At 37.4% G+C, this 14838-nt stretch overlaps 1 protein-coding gene and 1 long non-coding RNA gene across 15 annotated transcripts in view; one reads left to right on the top strand and one right to left on the bottom strand.

The window, feature by feature from the left end:
* LOC108245298 (teneurin-3) overlaps positions 1–14838 on the bottom strand; it is a 401662-nt gene that overhangs the window by 5667 nt on the left and 381157 nt on the right. For all 14 annotated transcript variants that reach the window (XM_017432073.3, XM_017432076.3, XM_017432082.3 and 11 more), the window contains 9 exons: positions 14293–14423; positions 12646–12815; positions 12296–12422; positions 9656–9853; positions 8701–8760; positions 7724–8068; positions 6980–7224; positions 6714–6895; positions 2307–2509 (listed from right to left, as the gene is read on the bottom strand). In XM_017432073.3, coding sequence (XP_017287562.1) covers positions 2307–2509; positions 6714–6895; positions 6980–7224; positions 7724–8068; positions 8701–8760; positions 9656–9853; positions 12296–12422; positions 12646–12815; positions 14293–14423 — 1661 coding nt within the window. The remainder of the gene's footprint in view (positions 1–2306; positions 2510–6713; positions 6896–6979; positions 7225–7723; positions 8069–8700; positions 8761–9655; positions 9854–12295; positions 12423–12645; positions 12816–14292; positions 14424–14838) is intronic.
* LOC112451159 lies at positions 430–3176 on the top strand. The gene is made up of 3 exons (XR_003039914.2): positions 430–543; positions 772–806; positions 3073–3176. It is a non-coding gene; the product is annotated as an uncharacterized LOC112451159 (long non-coding RNA).

Raw genomic sequence — 14838 nt, 5'->3', positions numbered from 1 at the left:
AACTCAAAAAGCAATACAGCATAGTTTTAAAGACTCACTAATATCAGTATTTTTTTAGGCAGTGCTACTGCACACTCATGAACACAGCAAAATAGTTTTTACCTTCAGCTGTGACACATAGGGAGGAAGCTCAGGAAAAAAAAAAATCCTTCTCTCTTCTCTACCTGTGATGCTGTAGATTCATTTTCCTCCCTTCCTGTTCGGGAGGTAGGTTTTAGAAAGCTAAAATCGGAGACCTCCTTCTCTGTTTAAAATTAGTTTCTCATTTGAAGTAAATGGCTCCCTTCACCTCCTCTCAAACTATTGTGTTTTTTTTCTTTGTTTCATGATAATGATGTTTAGCACTAGATGGCAGTGTTTGTAGTGTACCTAGATGGGTGTGGTGGCTTGAGCACCAGACATGCAAGGTAGGGAGGAACTGCCTTTTAATTAGGTATCCACCTGGGCAGGGTGTTTTTTGGTCCCAAATGTGGTTTTACAAGCAGAGTGAGCCTGAAAGAAATGTTTGCTGCTTCAGTACAATTACCAACAGAGACGCTATTGGTATGTTTGGTTTTCTTTTACTTGTTTGCTTGAAGGTAAGACAGGTATTTTGTTTAAGGATATTAGATTGATTGATGAATTATGTATAATTATATATAAACTTCACAGATGGTGAAATACTGAATGGTTTAACTTTTGTTTTGCTTACACCTAAATGATTTAAGTAAGGTTTAATACCTGTTGACTGATTCATCTGGTGCAATGAATTAATTTTGCTCTCTCTTTAAGGTTATCAACCTAATTCATGCCATCTGTAAAATATGGTTTGTGCTCATTTCTAATTTTTTGTTAAACTCATTACAGCTTTATAATGTGTTTTATTCAAAGGGACCTCACAAAGGTGCAAACATTTAAAGTTTGTATAATTTGCTAAATGGTAATGCAGTTCAAACTGTAAAATACAATCAAACTTTGATACTTTGATTACTAAAAAATGAGGTTATGCTTAGTCAATGATGAAATATAAACAATCTTTGGTATTGCTAGAATGATTTGATTGTTAAAATGAGGTTTCGCTTAGCTTATGATAAAACAATCACATAGAACAGTTGTGTCTGTGGGGTGAGGGAGGCTGAAGGTTCCAGGGCATCAGGACATGTGAAGCTGCTGCAGCTGATTGTGTGCAAAAAAAAAAAACTGGTCTTGGGCGCAGTTTATAGTATAAAAAGAAGTGGAAGGGGAATTACTTCAGACACAACTGGGAACGTGTTGCTGTTGCTTCCTGTTGGTGAGTTGTTGTCTCCATTCAGTTCAATGTTTAAATAAATGTATAATTAGTAATTAAACCTCTGGTCTGGACTCATTTTGTGAGTCCGTCTTTTCTGCAACATGAAAAAATCCAGTGAGAGAAACTAAGTGGTCAGGTGAGATTCCTCTGAAAGGAGTGAATACTAAAAACTTGGTTTTCTCAACACATCCCAGATCTGATTCAAATCATGCTGATTTATATTATCCTGATACTGTTCAAGTTCATCTTAATCCTGCAAAACCAACAATCGATATCAACTTAACCATTAAACTAAAAGGATGAATGAATGGAGTTGGCCAGTGTCTTCTGTTGAAGTATATGCCTTATTGAGTTTGGGCAGTCATTGAAGAGAAAAAAGGAGTCGACACAATGTTTTTGGGTCTGTTCTTCTTTTCCTTTGTGTTTGAAGGCGAACCTCTGTCCCAGTCTCAAATCTCTGGAAGACTCAAACACATTTCCATTGAGAATTTCTCTGTATTTTGCTCCATCCACCTTTCCTTTAAGTCTGACCAGTGTCTCAGTTCCTGCTGATGAAAAACATCCCCACAGCATAATGCTGCCACTACCATGCTTCACTGTAGAGAAGTTGTTCTCACCTTGATGAGAGAGGGAAGATTTGAACCAGATATGGTGTTGTCCTTTGTGGCCTAAAACTTCAGGTTTAGTGTCATCTGACCACAGCACCTTACTATGCATGTTTGGGAAGGAATTCCAAATAGTTTGACTTATTTCTTTCACCTGCTGCCTGATCCGTAACAGGAAGTCTAGATGTTTCCAATGACATTTGAAGGGCTCTCCTGATCTCCAACAAGAAGTCTTGGTCACATTATGTTGCATGTAAACAAGCACTTGTACTGAAACCTTTCTCTAGTGCAAAAATGACCACTGCATCTTTGTGTGCTGCCATTTTTATGTTTTTGTATTTTGATGTTTGACTAATTTTGTAAGCTCACCGATTTCAAATACAACAGCAATGGACTGACACAACCAGAATTGTTCATTTCAAAGCAGTTACCTGCAGATCGTAGTAGAAGGATGTGATCTCTGAGCTGGAGTGGTTGTAGACATGAGTGATCCTTGTGGGGTAGTTTAAATCTGCATAGAAGAACTGCAAGTGTTGGCCCAAACTGTTCTTCGATGCCACACGCCGACCCAAGCCATCATAACGGTACTGGATGGTCCAACTGGCTGCTTTGCTGTAGACACGGGTTAACTGACCTGAAATGGATAAACAGCCAAAGCACAGGTTAGAATCAAACAGTTACATTTTACAATGTAAAAGAAATGAATGCTGAAAAAAATCAGCAGGTTTGTAGAATCAGATTCTCAGGCATAGAAGACAGCTGAACTGTTTTAATACTTCAACAGATTCCACTTTTCAACCAAAAGGCTTGGACCAGATTTCTGGGCTATTCTGTAAGATGTCACCTGTGAGTTCTTTGCATATCCAACCAACATCTGAGAAGTTTGGGTCGTATCATTTACAGTGTGACCAGATGGGGGAAAAAAGTTTTAAATAGACAATCTGGCATAAACTGTGACCTATCTAAAATATGCAATGATTGTCTTTCCTAGTGCTGAAGTTATACCTTGAGTATTACACAAGCTTTACTAAAATTAGGATTATTCATTCACCTCCAGCAGATTTATACCTTACAGAAAATTTAACTAAAGGCAGACAATGTCAAATGAACCAATCAGATCACTCTAAATAAAGGTAGTGACATGAGCATCCATCTGTCCATCCATCCATTTTCTTCTTCTTCTTATGTGTGGTCTAGTTGTGGAGGTAACAAGTCCAGGAGAGATACCCAGATGTTCCTCCACCCAGCTACTCCTGGGGAATCCCAAGGCATTCCCAAACCAGAGAAGATTTCTAATCTCTCCAGTGAGTTCTAAGGCTCAACCAGGTTCTCCTTTCAGTGGGACATGTCCAGGAGGCATCCTACTCCAATCCCTGAACCACCTCAGCTGACAGCTTTTGATGAGGTAGAGCAGCACAGCTAAATGGTAAATGACTTGTACTTAAATAGCCCCTTTATAGTGACCACGCTATTTTACAACAAAATCTGTGCTCTTATTTTTCCATGCACAGGACACATTCATACAGCATCTTTACAAAACTAACCTAAATAAATCATTCTATAGACTCTACTCAGTGCTTTAGATTGCATCCATTCACCGATGGGGACATGCATCAGAGGACATGAGGTGTTCAGTGTGTTGCCCACTCAAATAATTTGATTCAGGTGCTGACTCTTGTTGATTAGCATAGTTCTAACCTTGCTGTTGAATGTTCAAATATTAAATTTCTTAATTTGCTTAGTTGCAATTGGTTGTTTCATACTCAAAAGAAAGCTTATGTAACACTATGATTGTGTTCGGGAGTAGATGGGATTTCAAGCCCCACATCCTCAGTGGGCAGAAATATATAACATGGAAGGTCCTGCTTATTTCAACTCCCAACAATGAGAGAAGGTGGGGACACTTGGTCTAGTAGTTCTTATATGTCGATGGTCCAGCCTCAAGGCAAGCATTGAGCTGGCTTTTTGCACCAGTTTTTCTAGTCTCTTAGTCTCTTTCTTTTTGTGTTTTTGTACGTCAAGTTAAAACCAGAACACACAGACACATGAAAAGGACAATGTCCACCTCAGTGTGATAAAACGTGCAGCATCTCTTCACAGATATTACAGGACCTCGGCCTCCGCAGGAAGAAGAGGCAGCTCAGTCATTTCTAGAAGTGTTCAGGATCCAGTCCAGCTTGTCATCCAAAATAAGCCCCACATATTTGGGGGAGTGCACCACCTTAATGTGCTGTCCCTGGATGAGGACTGGCAGAAATCCACCACCATCTCCTTGGTTTTAATAGTGTTAGGGTGGAGGCAGCTTCCACTGCACCAGTCAAGTTAGAACCTGGAACTCCCAATTTGTGATCAGAAGTGAAGAAAACAAAAAACAAAAAGAAAACAAAAAAACCCCCAAACATCTTAGGATAGATGATGGCTGGACATGAGACGTAGCAGTAAATCAAGAGCCTTCAGCCTTAGTCTAGCATGGAGCCACAGCGCCATCTTCAGGCTGAGGAACAAAAGGAACTGCAACTTCTTTTAGAGTTTAAATGAAATGTTTAGACTTTTTCTTAAACAAATTCAAGGTTGTTACAATCCTCCAAGAGCCTAATATGTTTATGTTGTTGTTTTCATTTTTTGTTTTCTTTGGAGTGGCAGCAGTGTAACAGTTTTACAATCCACAGGTTTTAGCCTTAAAGCATACTGCTCTTTGACACTATTATTACTACTGACTCACATATTTTCATAGTTAAACTCTTTTGGATTTTTTGCAACTTTTTGTTGTTTTGAATATTTTCTTTTTATTGTCATAACTTTTGGCAGTAGAAATCCTATTTTAATCTCCTAAATCAGCAGTCTGCAACCTTTACAACCAAAAGACCGTTTCTGCTCCTTTTCTCACTTAATAAAACAAAGGCATACCTGCAAAACTTTAAATATCACAGCTCATTAGGTGTTTTCAAAATACTACAAATATAACTATTGCTTATTATATTTTAAAATTAAAAGTAATAAATTGTTGACATTTATTGTCAGTTCTACAAAGAAAGAGGCCAAACCGCTGCTGATAAAATTTAAAGACTGAACTGAGCCAGCCAATCTAAGTCCTGTTGATATATTTGTGAAATATTTAAAAAGTATACCACTTCAAAATGTTAAAACATATCCTTATATTTTAATAAATGTTAGAATAATTAGGCTGGTTTGTTAGACAATTATAATTTACAATTTTTTTGTGATAAAGGTATCATTTATTTTAGCTTTTTATTTTTTTATTAAAGGGACACTTTTCCTTTTTAACTGTTGTTGACTTGACCACAATGACTTGACATATTTTTGTAAAATGCCTGATTTCAAGTCTAATTTTAATTAAATGTTTGCAAATATACACTTTCTGTTTTTTCCCCTGAGCAACTTGCATCAAATGTGATGAAAATGATTTATATGTAGAGAAAAATCCTGCCGTGTGTCTGGATGTAAAGAAGTAGCTAACAGGCTAACAAACTGCAGGTGCAAACTGATCCATCATTATTTTTTTTTTGTATTATTAGTATAATTTTGTCACAGATGTTTTATTCACATTTTGCACTATATTAGACAGAAAGATAGACTGCTAAAACAAACCTTTTGTACTTTAGCCATGAATAGAGATGATACTTATTTCCATGTTAGTTTTGGTTAAAGCTACAAGAATATACTGGAGGGGAACTCAAGAGCCACAAGTTGAAACCTCTGGCCTAAACCCAATCTCTTGTTACTTTCACAGTCTGACATTTTATTCTTTGAAAATCTTTAAAAGGATGTCAGCCATTATTTTTGTCAATGCTTGTTTTTGCATTGAATATGTTTACACTGATGAGCAGCACTGGAGCGCTGCAGGGGACGATGCTTTCACCTGTCCTGTTCACCCCAAACGTGTAGGTCCTCTAATACAACTTGGAGTCCTGCCACGTGCAAAAGTTTGCAGACAACACTTCTGTCATGGGTCGTATCAGGAGTGGACAGGAGGAGGAGTACAGGAAACTGATCCAGGACTATCACATGGTGCAACTCCAACCACCTGCACTTAAACATCACCAAGACCAAGTGGACTTCAGGAAGTCTAGGCCTCATCCAAAGCCTGTGACTATCAGAGGTGTCTGTGTGGAGCCCAAACAGACCTACAAATACCTGGAAGTGAAGCTGATAAATGATAAACTGGACTGCCAAAACTGATGATCTGTGCAGGAGAAGACAGAACCGACTGTACCTTCTTAGAAGGATGGCGCCCATCAACATCTGCAAAAAGTTGCTGCAGATGTTCTGTCAAACTATTGTAGGAAAATGCCCTACTGTTTGTGGTAGTGTGCCGGGGGTGGGGGACAGCATCAAAAAGGATGCCTCACGACTAGACAAACTGGCGAGGAAGGTGGCTTCTCTTGTGGGCTTGGAGGTGGACAGCATATGTGTGAGATTTTGAAATTGCTGATATTTGCTCAATGCATTGTAAATCTTAAGCTAAATAAAATAATTTAAATACATTCACCTATGCTCATAAATGCTACACCAACGAACCCACAGGATGGATGGTGGTCAGAACTAAAGAAGCATTTTGACTGAGCAGTGATACATTTTCATGAATCAAGAAAAGGAAGTCCAGCTGCCTTCAGTTTAAGCTCACAATAAAGCACAGATGTCATCAAGTTGTTACAGTTATTATAATACAAACTCAAACACTTTGTTCATGAAAAAACTTTGACACGATTGATGAATGAGAACTTTAGAAAGGACACAAAACGAAGCTCTGCTTGGCCACATTTTCTTCTAACTGGGTCTTCATTTTGTTATATTGGACATAATAATATGCATGTCACCTTTAGAGTTGTATTCAAAAATCTCAGCTCCTCTCTGTCTCAAAACGCCATCATCATCCAGCCTGTACTGAACATCTCCCAGACGAGTGATTCTGTCCCTTAGGTCATAGCGTAGCGGGGTTAGTCGACCACTGTTCCCTGGGTTCAGCAGGTGCAGGTTTCCATTCAGGTCATAACTATACCTGGAGGGCCAGAAAATATCACATTAGCATCAAACATCACAGAAAAGCCCATGGTCTTATTTTCAGTTTAATGAAACATTTCACCTCCACATCAGCTTCTCATTGAGGGAGACCGTCTGCAGCTGTCCGTCAACATCATACTCATAACTATATCTGGTTGTGTTGGCAAACGGTCCGATCTTGATCTCACGCTTGGTGACTCGGCCTATGTTGTCATACTGGATAGTAATCCAGTACATCAGAGACCTGAAGATCTCATATTGGATCTCCTTGATGCGGCCATGTTGGTCAAAGTGTTTGGTGTAGGTCATCACAGCTGTGGATATGATCTGACACACACACACACAAAAAAGTTAAGCAAAAAAATAAAATAAAAGCAGTGACCAGTAGGACTCTGTTTTGAGCTCTATCAGCCATATTTATTCTGCTGCTTGCATAACTCAGCTGTTTTCAATGCACTAGTTCTCCTGTGTGTTCTGCTCAGGTGCATCCCTGAATTTTTTTTAAAAGACAGAAATACTCCAAGGATCTTCTGGTGCACGTATGAATAATCAGGAGGACGGAGTCAGCTCCAAATTCTCAGACATTCTCTGGTGTTCACATGTGAAAATGGCTTGTTCATAGAAAATGTTACACTTAGCAGACCAAAATTTAAACTGCTTTAATATGATAATCAAAATTACTGAAACCATGAGGATGTTTTGGCTTACTACTGTGAGCATGACATAAACATCACCTTATGTTCCCCAAAGAACAACTTCCTAGGGTAGGGATGTATGTCAGACTGGCATATTATTATGTCCAACAAAACAAGATATTCCTTCTTACCTGATTGATATCATAATAGATGACTCCAAACTTTCCAAATTGCTCGACTTTCCCAGAGATATCATCAAATTGATAGAGATCGATTGGCAGCGGCGTCTCGTTGATTACAGCCTGCATGCTGGTCACCCTGAAGCTGTTGTCATATGTGTAGTCAAAGCGTGCATTCACCATCCCATCTTCACTGAAGCGGAAGATTTGCTGATCAACCAGCGGGCCGATTTGGCGGTACCGAATGGAGCAGATGAAGCGATCGATTTGCAAATTGACAGTCTTCAGTACACCGGCAGTTTCATCGTAGGTAAAACTGACACGTGTGGAGTCATAAAGGATCTCTGTCAGCTTGTTCTGGTAGGAAAAACAATACCATAGTAATAACTGTACTTATAGAATATTGAACCCTATTTATTCAGATACAAATTAATCAGTCAATATGTGATTAATTTATTTAAAAGATAAAAGTAGCATAAGAAGACAAAAACAGAGGCAGTTTACTGAAGCAGATTTCAAATAAAACAAAGTTTTTGAAAGAACTGAAGATATCTGGATGTCTTTTTATGGGGAAAAAATTGTACGTAAAGTTAAATATTTTAAAAAGTACAGAGGTTATAAAAAACAAAAGTCATAGTACCCATCACTTGTATGAGCTGATTGTTTGATATAAAAACAACACAAAGTATGTCAAAGTAGTTAGATTGTGAAAATGATATGGAAAAAAAAGCAAAAACAGGAAAACAATGTATTTAAACCTGCATTAGCTGAGTGGCACTAAATGTTAACCAATTTCAAATATTATTGTAAAGATCATTTAAGAAACTTATACTCTAATAGTGTTACATAAGTAAAAACAAGTATTCAACAATTTTACATAAAATACATCTACTGGGAATTCTAAAACAACACATTTTAAAACAAATAAAAATGATAACTTATTAAATACTTTTTATAGTTGCAATGTATTTTGTATCAAAATCAAGTACCTGTCTGCGATATTTGTACAGTATCCGTCGACCAGTACCGAGATGGGCAACTCTGAGGAGCTGAAGAAGAGAAATGTGAGAATGAGAAAAAGATTAAAGACAGGATTATTACCAGATCACTCATGGTGGTGTCTCATAGTGGAGCAACACATCCAGGTGTTCAGCCTTTTCACAAAGCTCCGCCCCTTTTAGTTTGAAAACATGTAAAAAAAACATTAAATTTGTGTGATAAATGGAACTTCTGAGGCATTTGCTAAAAAAAACAGCATTAAATAAGACTACAGTATTGTTTTAAAGCTTTTAATGTATCAGTCAATATTGGAATAATTTATTTCAGACATAAACGTTCCTGTTCTTTCTGCAGCTGCCACTTGAGCCTCATCAGACGTTATCTTCTCTGATTCAAAACTCATAAAACAGAAAAATCAAGGGAAATTATATTTTCTGTGAAAATGTTGTTCTGTCAAAAGAATAATTTATTTTCAATGCCCATCAACCATTGCCAGCATTATGTAGAAAAGCTTTCTGGATAAAAGCCTGCCACCTTCCATGCAAGAGTTTTAGACAAAGATCATCCGATGTTAGAAAAAATGACACATTGTGTTAGTGTTCGCAGTGTGTTTGGTTGACTATCAGCTACTACCACATCAGCTCATCATTTTATTCCTTTTATGTTTGTTAATGTCGATCAGCTGTGATTATAAGTCAACCCGTGTTGAATTAGGTTGACCCCAAAAGTGAATCAGTTATAGCTATACATCCAATGACTACCTTCTGAAAGTTTCATTACAATCGGTCCAGTGGTTCAAAAGATATTTTGTTAATGTGCAACCTTTGCCTTCGGCGGCAGGTGATAATAACACGTATATGGTGTAAAGGCCCATTTTATTAACTTCCCCCAACAAAAAAGTCAAAGAATTTCATCGGTTGTACAGAAACCTCCAAAGTCACACACCTGTCCGTCTTCAGAGTAGTCCACAGTGACTGAAGCGTTGCTTTCTGGGGGAGTGTAAATGTTTCTGTAGTATCCGATGGATCTGATGGTTTGCATGGTGTGCCGGGCCACACTGGGCATGGTGACCGCAGACAAACGGTTCCCTGAGTCGTAGTCGAAGATGTACTGACGCTGGCTGAGCAGCAGCAACACCATGGACTGTTAGAGAGGCCAGAAGAAATGTAGGGAATAAATCACCAGTGCTGTGCACGAAACAGAGCAGAGGTGGACTGGAACACATTCTTCCCTACATGAAAGAAAAAATATACCTATGTGACCTGTGCTGGCAAAATGAGTTGTAACGTGCACAGGTGGCAGTGCAGGAAAAGTAAAAATTTGGATTTTGAGATTTTTGAGATTTAAAAAAAAAAACACGTCCATAAAGACAATCCGACTAACTAAAAGAGTAACTAAATTGAGTTTCAAACCGGTACTCTTGGTAACAAAACTCACTTGATGCTAACTAAATCCACACATAGGTTACCTGTTTGATGTGTGAAACATATTCGTGAAATCAGAGTGTTAGTAGTGTTTCATGTCATTACAGCGTGCTACATAATAAAGCCACATCAATCACCAGAATATATTCTCATTAAATCAAGGCAGACTGTCTTTACAGATTTTATTGGAAAAACTAAATATTTTTGCTCCATCTAGTGAGGATGTGCTACATTGGCTCTTTGCATAGAACCACTTTCTGAGGAGCTGAAGGATTTTTACCTCGAAAGTGATTCCAGTGTTAGACCTGGTGTTAGAGCTAGTTCTTTAATTCTCTGAAACACAACTAATAACCAGTTTGCCTTTCCAGGTTTCAGGTCAATTCATTGTCAGACCAAATCACATTTTGAAGCTTTGTTCATCTTATACCCAGACTTTCATTCTGGTAAATAACCCTGAGAGTCAGGACAGAGGAAATTCAAAAATACAGTTTTATTCAAACTGTGCAATAAGCTCCTAAAATAATCTAATAATTTATTATGTTTGCCTAAAAACACAAGCAGATTGTGCTTTCTCTGACTTCAGTACAAGCATTGTTTTCAATACATCTACACTGTGGAGAATTTCTGCCTGATAGTTTGTGCCCCAAAATTGAGTGATTCCTACACCAGTGCCAGTGATTTGAAATAAAACACAGATGCAATAATGCTGACTATAAAACAAAGCACAGCTTGATCCTGTGGAGGGTCACTGGGAGCTGGTGCCTGTAATGATACGGTCATAAAATAAGTGCATGAGTGCAAAATGGGAACTGATGTGTATAAAATGGCACAGCAAAGTATGAGGTGGGATATGACTTAACAGAAATACCAACTAACACCTGTTTATCCACCACAAACTTGTGTCATTATGTTACATTAAATGTCTCTTTCAGTATTTGTTTAATGCCTCTGTTGTTGTGTGGTTGTTTTCCATCAGTTCAGATTCGATAAATATTTGTGAAGCCTCTTGACAATGAAGACGAGGTGAATAATATGTAGAACCAGAGATGTACACAGAATTTATAACTCATTTCTAGCAATATCTATAGATGGCAGCAGTTGAAATTACCAATAGTGATTGTAAGTGCATCGTAGTCAGAAGCACAATTATAGAGAGATTACAAAGATTCTTGAGAAAACAGTTGCAAATCAATTATGTGAACATCTAGACAGTAAATAATCTGAGGAGTTTCAGTCAGGGTTTAGAGCTCACCATAGCACACAAACAGCACTGCTGAAAGTTACTAATGATATTCTCCTGTCCTCAGACAGTGGACTTGTGTCCATACTTGTCCTGTTAGATCCCAGTGCTGCATTTGATACAACTGGTCACAATATTCTGTTACAGAGGTTTGGACATGATATTGACATTACAGGAACAGCTCTAAAATGGTTTAAATCATATTCATTTGATAGATGAAAGTTTGTTAATGTTAATAATGAATCTTCTTCATACACCAGAGTTAGACATGGCGTTCCTCAGGGTTCAGTGTTTGGACAAATACTCTTTACTTTATATAAGCTCCATTAGGTAGAGTTATTAGACAACATGAATTTTCATTGCTATGCTGATGATCAGTTATATTTATCTATAAAACCTGATGAATCCAATTAGTTTCTTAGATTACAAACATGTCTTAAAGACATAAAAACCTGGATGATTCTTAATGTTCTGCTTTTAAACTCAGACAAGACAGAGGTAGTGTTTTTTTGGACCTGAGCATTTTAGGAACAGACTTTGCAGCCTTTCACTTCCTGTGGATGACATTAATTTGGCCTCCAGTTCTCATGCAAAAAAACTTGATGTTAGTTTTGATCAGGATATATCATTTAACCCCAACATTAAAAAAGGAGTTATTTCTTTCCACTGTCACTAAAGGGCTGTTCAGGATGGGGCCTGTGCCAGGGTGAACATTAGATACAATCTGCTTCCTTTGTTAACTTTTACTAATTGCCCTTTTGTATTATACTGAATCTGACTGTACTGTGTTAACAATAGATTTAACTGACTGTAACTGATTTGAATCTGGATCTGATTGGACTTGTTACTTCTTTGTACAGTGCCCTGAGATGACTTTTGTTTTGAATCGGTGCTACATAAATGGACTGAACTGAATTCTACCTTGTCCAGATAAGTGTAGCTCCAGATCTTTCCATCAGCGAAGACTCTGGAGATGATTCTTCCCTGGTTATCGTACTCCCACCTCTCTGTGGTTGGACCCCTCTGGAGGCCTGTCACCTGACCCGTGCTGGATACACACAGTGAATAATATTTTAAGACTTGACACTGACTCAGACTTATTTTATAGACACCATACATGACTAATTCCATTTATTTGAAACTTATACTAATTACAACCTTAAACAAACTGTTCATCTTTAAATAATATAATGACCATTGGGGATGATGGAGCACCACTGGCTTGTGTTATAGTTTCCTGTATTGGGATGAAGGAATTCAGAGGATCTCACCTGGAATATGTTAGGTTAACTGAGAGCAGCTTGCTGCTGGGGACCCAGAGAGCTGGATGACCTTGGGTGTCATAGATGATTTTTAGCAAGAACTTCCTGTGATCATCATAGATTTTCTCTGTTCGCAGTGTACGATTATAATCTACAGACAGTAAGTTCCTTCCATTTACCTGAAAGTCAGAAGACACATATAAGAAATAAACACAGGTCTAACATATTAAACCCTTAATGACAATTTTCCATTGTGACTTAAAGATGTTGTTGTACAGATATATACTGTAACGTGTCTATAACTTGTGACACACCCAGACCAGCCATGTTTGTGGTACCTGAAGTTTCTAAAGGCAAGATCGGAGATAGTCAAGGGTTTCAACATGATGGACTAAGTAACTTTCTTCTGTTGACCTCAGTCTAACATTGACTGTCTGAGTTAAAAAGGTAACATTGTAATGACTTGTCATAGTGCTTGTTATTTCTTAGCGTAGTTTTAGATTTTGTCCAGCTAGGTTACAAATAGAAGGCTGGTTGTGTTGAACTGGTCTTGTAGAACAACTTTCTGCCCAGTTGTTGCCAGGCTACAAACAAACCCAACAACCAAATGTATTCATGTGTTTTTGAGCCACTCCTTTCTCTGTGCTACATTTCCAACTTTTCAGTTATTAGTATGATATGATTTACTCCACCTCTTCAGGAGAACGTGTCAGTGCAACTAAGCAAACTATACCTTGAGGCTTGCATTCTTTAAATAACTGCATCAAGATTTTGCTTCTTTTTCTATACATCTGTGATAAGAATGTTATTTTTTCCTGATTTTTCTCAAAATGTCTACAAACCTACCTATTTTCTTTAATACTGTTGACTTGGTTTTAACAGAGATTGAATTATTAAGTGTTTTCTCACAACACTCTTATCTAACCATTTTTTCCTAACATTTAAGTTTCATTGACACACAGTCTCTAGGAGAAATTTTCATTACAGTAGATGTTAATCAGCGAATGCTGTAACTAAATTTAAAGAATCTTGTCTAATATTACTTTCCTCCATCTCACAGATCAATGCAACAGACAGAAGCAACTTAGATTTTACTTCCTCTCAAATCAATTTTCTTGTTAATAATATTACAGCTTTTATACAAACATCTCTTAATAAAATTGCTTCTCTGAAAAAGAAAGAAATCAATGATAGGACATTGGCTCCCTGGTTTAATTCAGTTGTGTACTTTAAAACAGGTATTTAGTAAGTCGGAAAGAAAATGGCGCTACACTAACATGGAAGAATTTTATTTAACCTGAAGAGAAACACTACTAACATACAAGAAAGCCCTTTGTAAAGAATGACCAGAACCAGAAAGACTTAAACTGTGCTGCAGCACATTGATGAAACAATATCATATACTTTTACAAACATATTGATTATAAAGTTCCTGTATTTACTAACTGTTACTCTACTTGTGGTCATCTATAACATTCTAATTAGAGCATTTAAAAAAAAAAAATCACACTTTCATAATTCTCTTGATGATAAATACACGGTTAAACTGATTTTACCCAGACAAACTGATCTAATCTACAGTATGTCATTCTGACACCTTTTATTTTCTTTAATTATTTCTCTGCTTGTTGAGAGCTTTAAATGGAGATGACTGACCCTCAGCTTTCTACCAAAAACGATGACTTTTCCTCGTATCTGCTCCTTCCTGAACCTCCACTCCACCAGGTTCTGGCCGTTTTCTCCTGGCAGAGTCATGCTGCGTCGAGCAACAGTAGGGTTAGCAGCACCTGTTTTGATATAAAAGAGCTTTTAAACCCAGAAGTATTTCACTGTAAATATGCAGAAGTTTTAAAGACCTAGCTTTCCTTGAAGCTAGCATTCCTTGTTCTTGCATTTCATCCATCAACTTTAAGGCCAGAGAGTTAAACTGAAAACGTGATGCTGAAAAGGGACTATGTTCTAACTATTTTTGTGTTAGCTAAGGTTGATTAGATCAATCAATCAATCAAATTTTATTTGTATAGCACATTTCAGCAGCAAGGCATTTCAAGGTGCTTTACATAATTAAAAAACAAAATAAAAACAGCATGTGACAATGAATAAACAGTAAGAAAGAGACAAACATCAAAAACCCGCACTCTAACCCTAATTTAGCCATAAGCAGCTTTAAACAGGTGGGTTTTAAGTTGAGATTTAAAGGCA

This window comes from Kryptolebias marmoratus, linkage group LG6 (assembly GCF_001649575.2).
Source record: "Kryptolebias marmoratus isolate JLee-2015 linkage group LG6, ASM164957v2, whole genome shotgun sequence".
Taxonomy (NCBI): Eukaryota; Metazoa; Chordata; class Actinopteri; order Cyprinodontiformes; family Rivulidae; genus Kryptolebias; species Kryptolebias marmoratus.
This window is presented reverse-complemented; position numbering and strand designations above follow the sequence as displayed.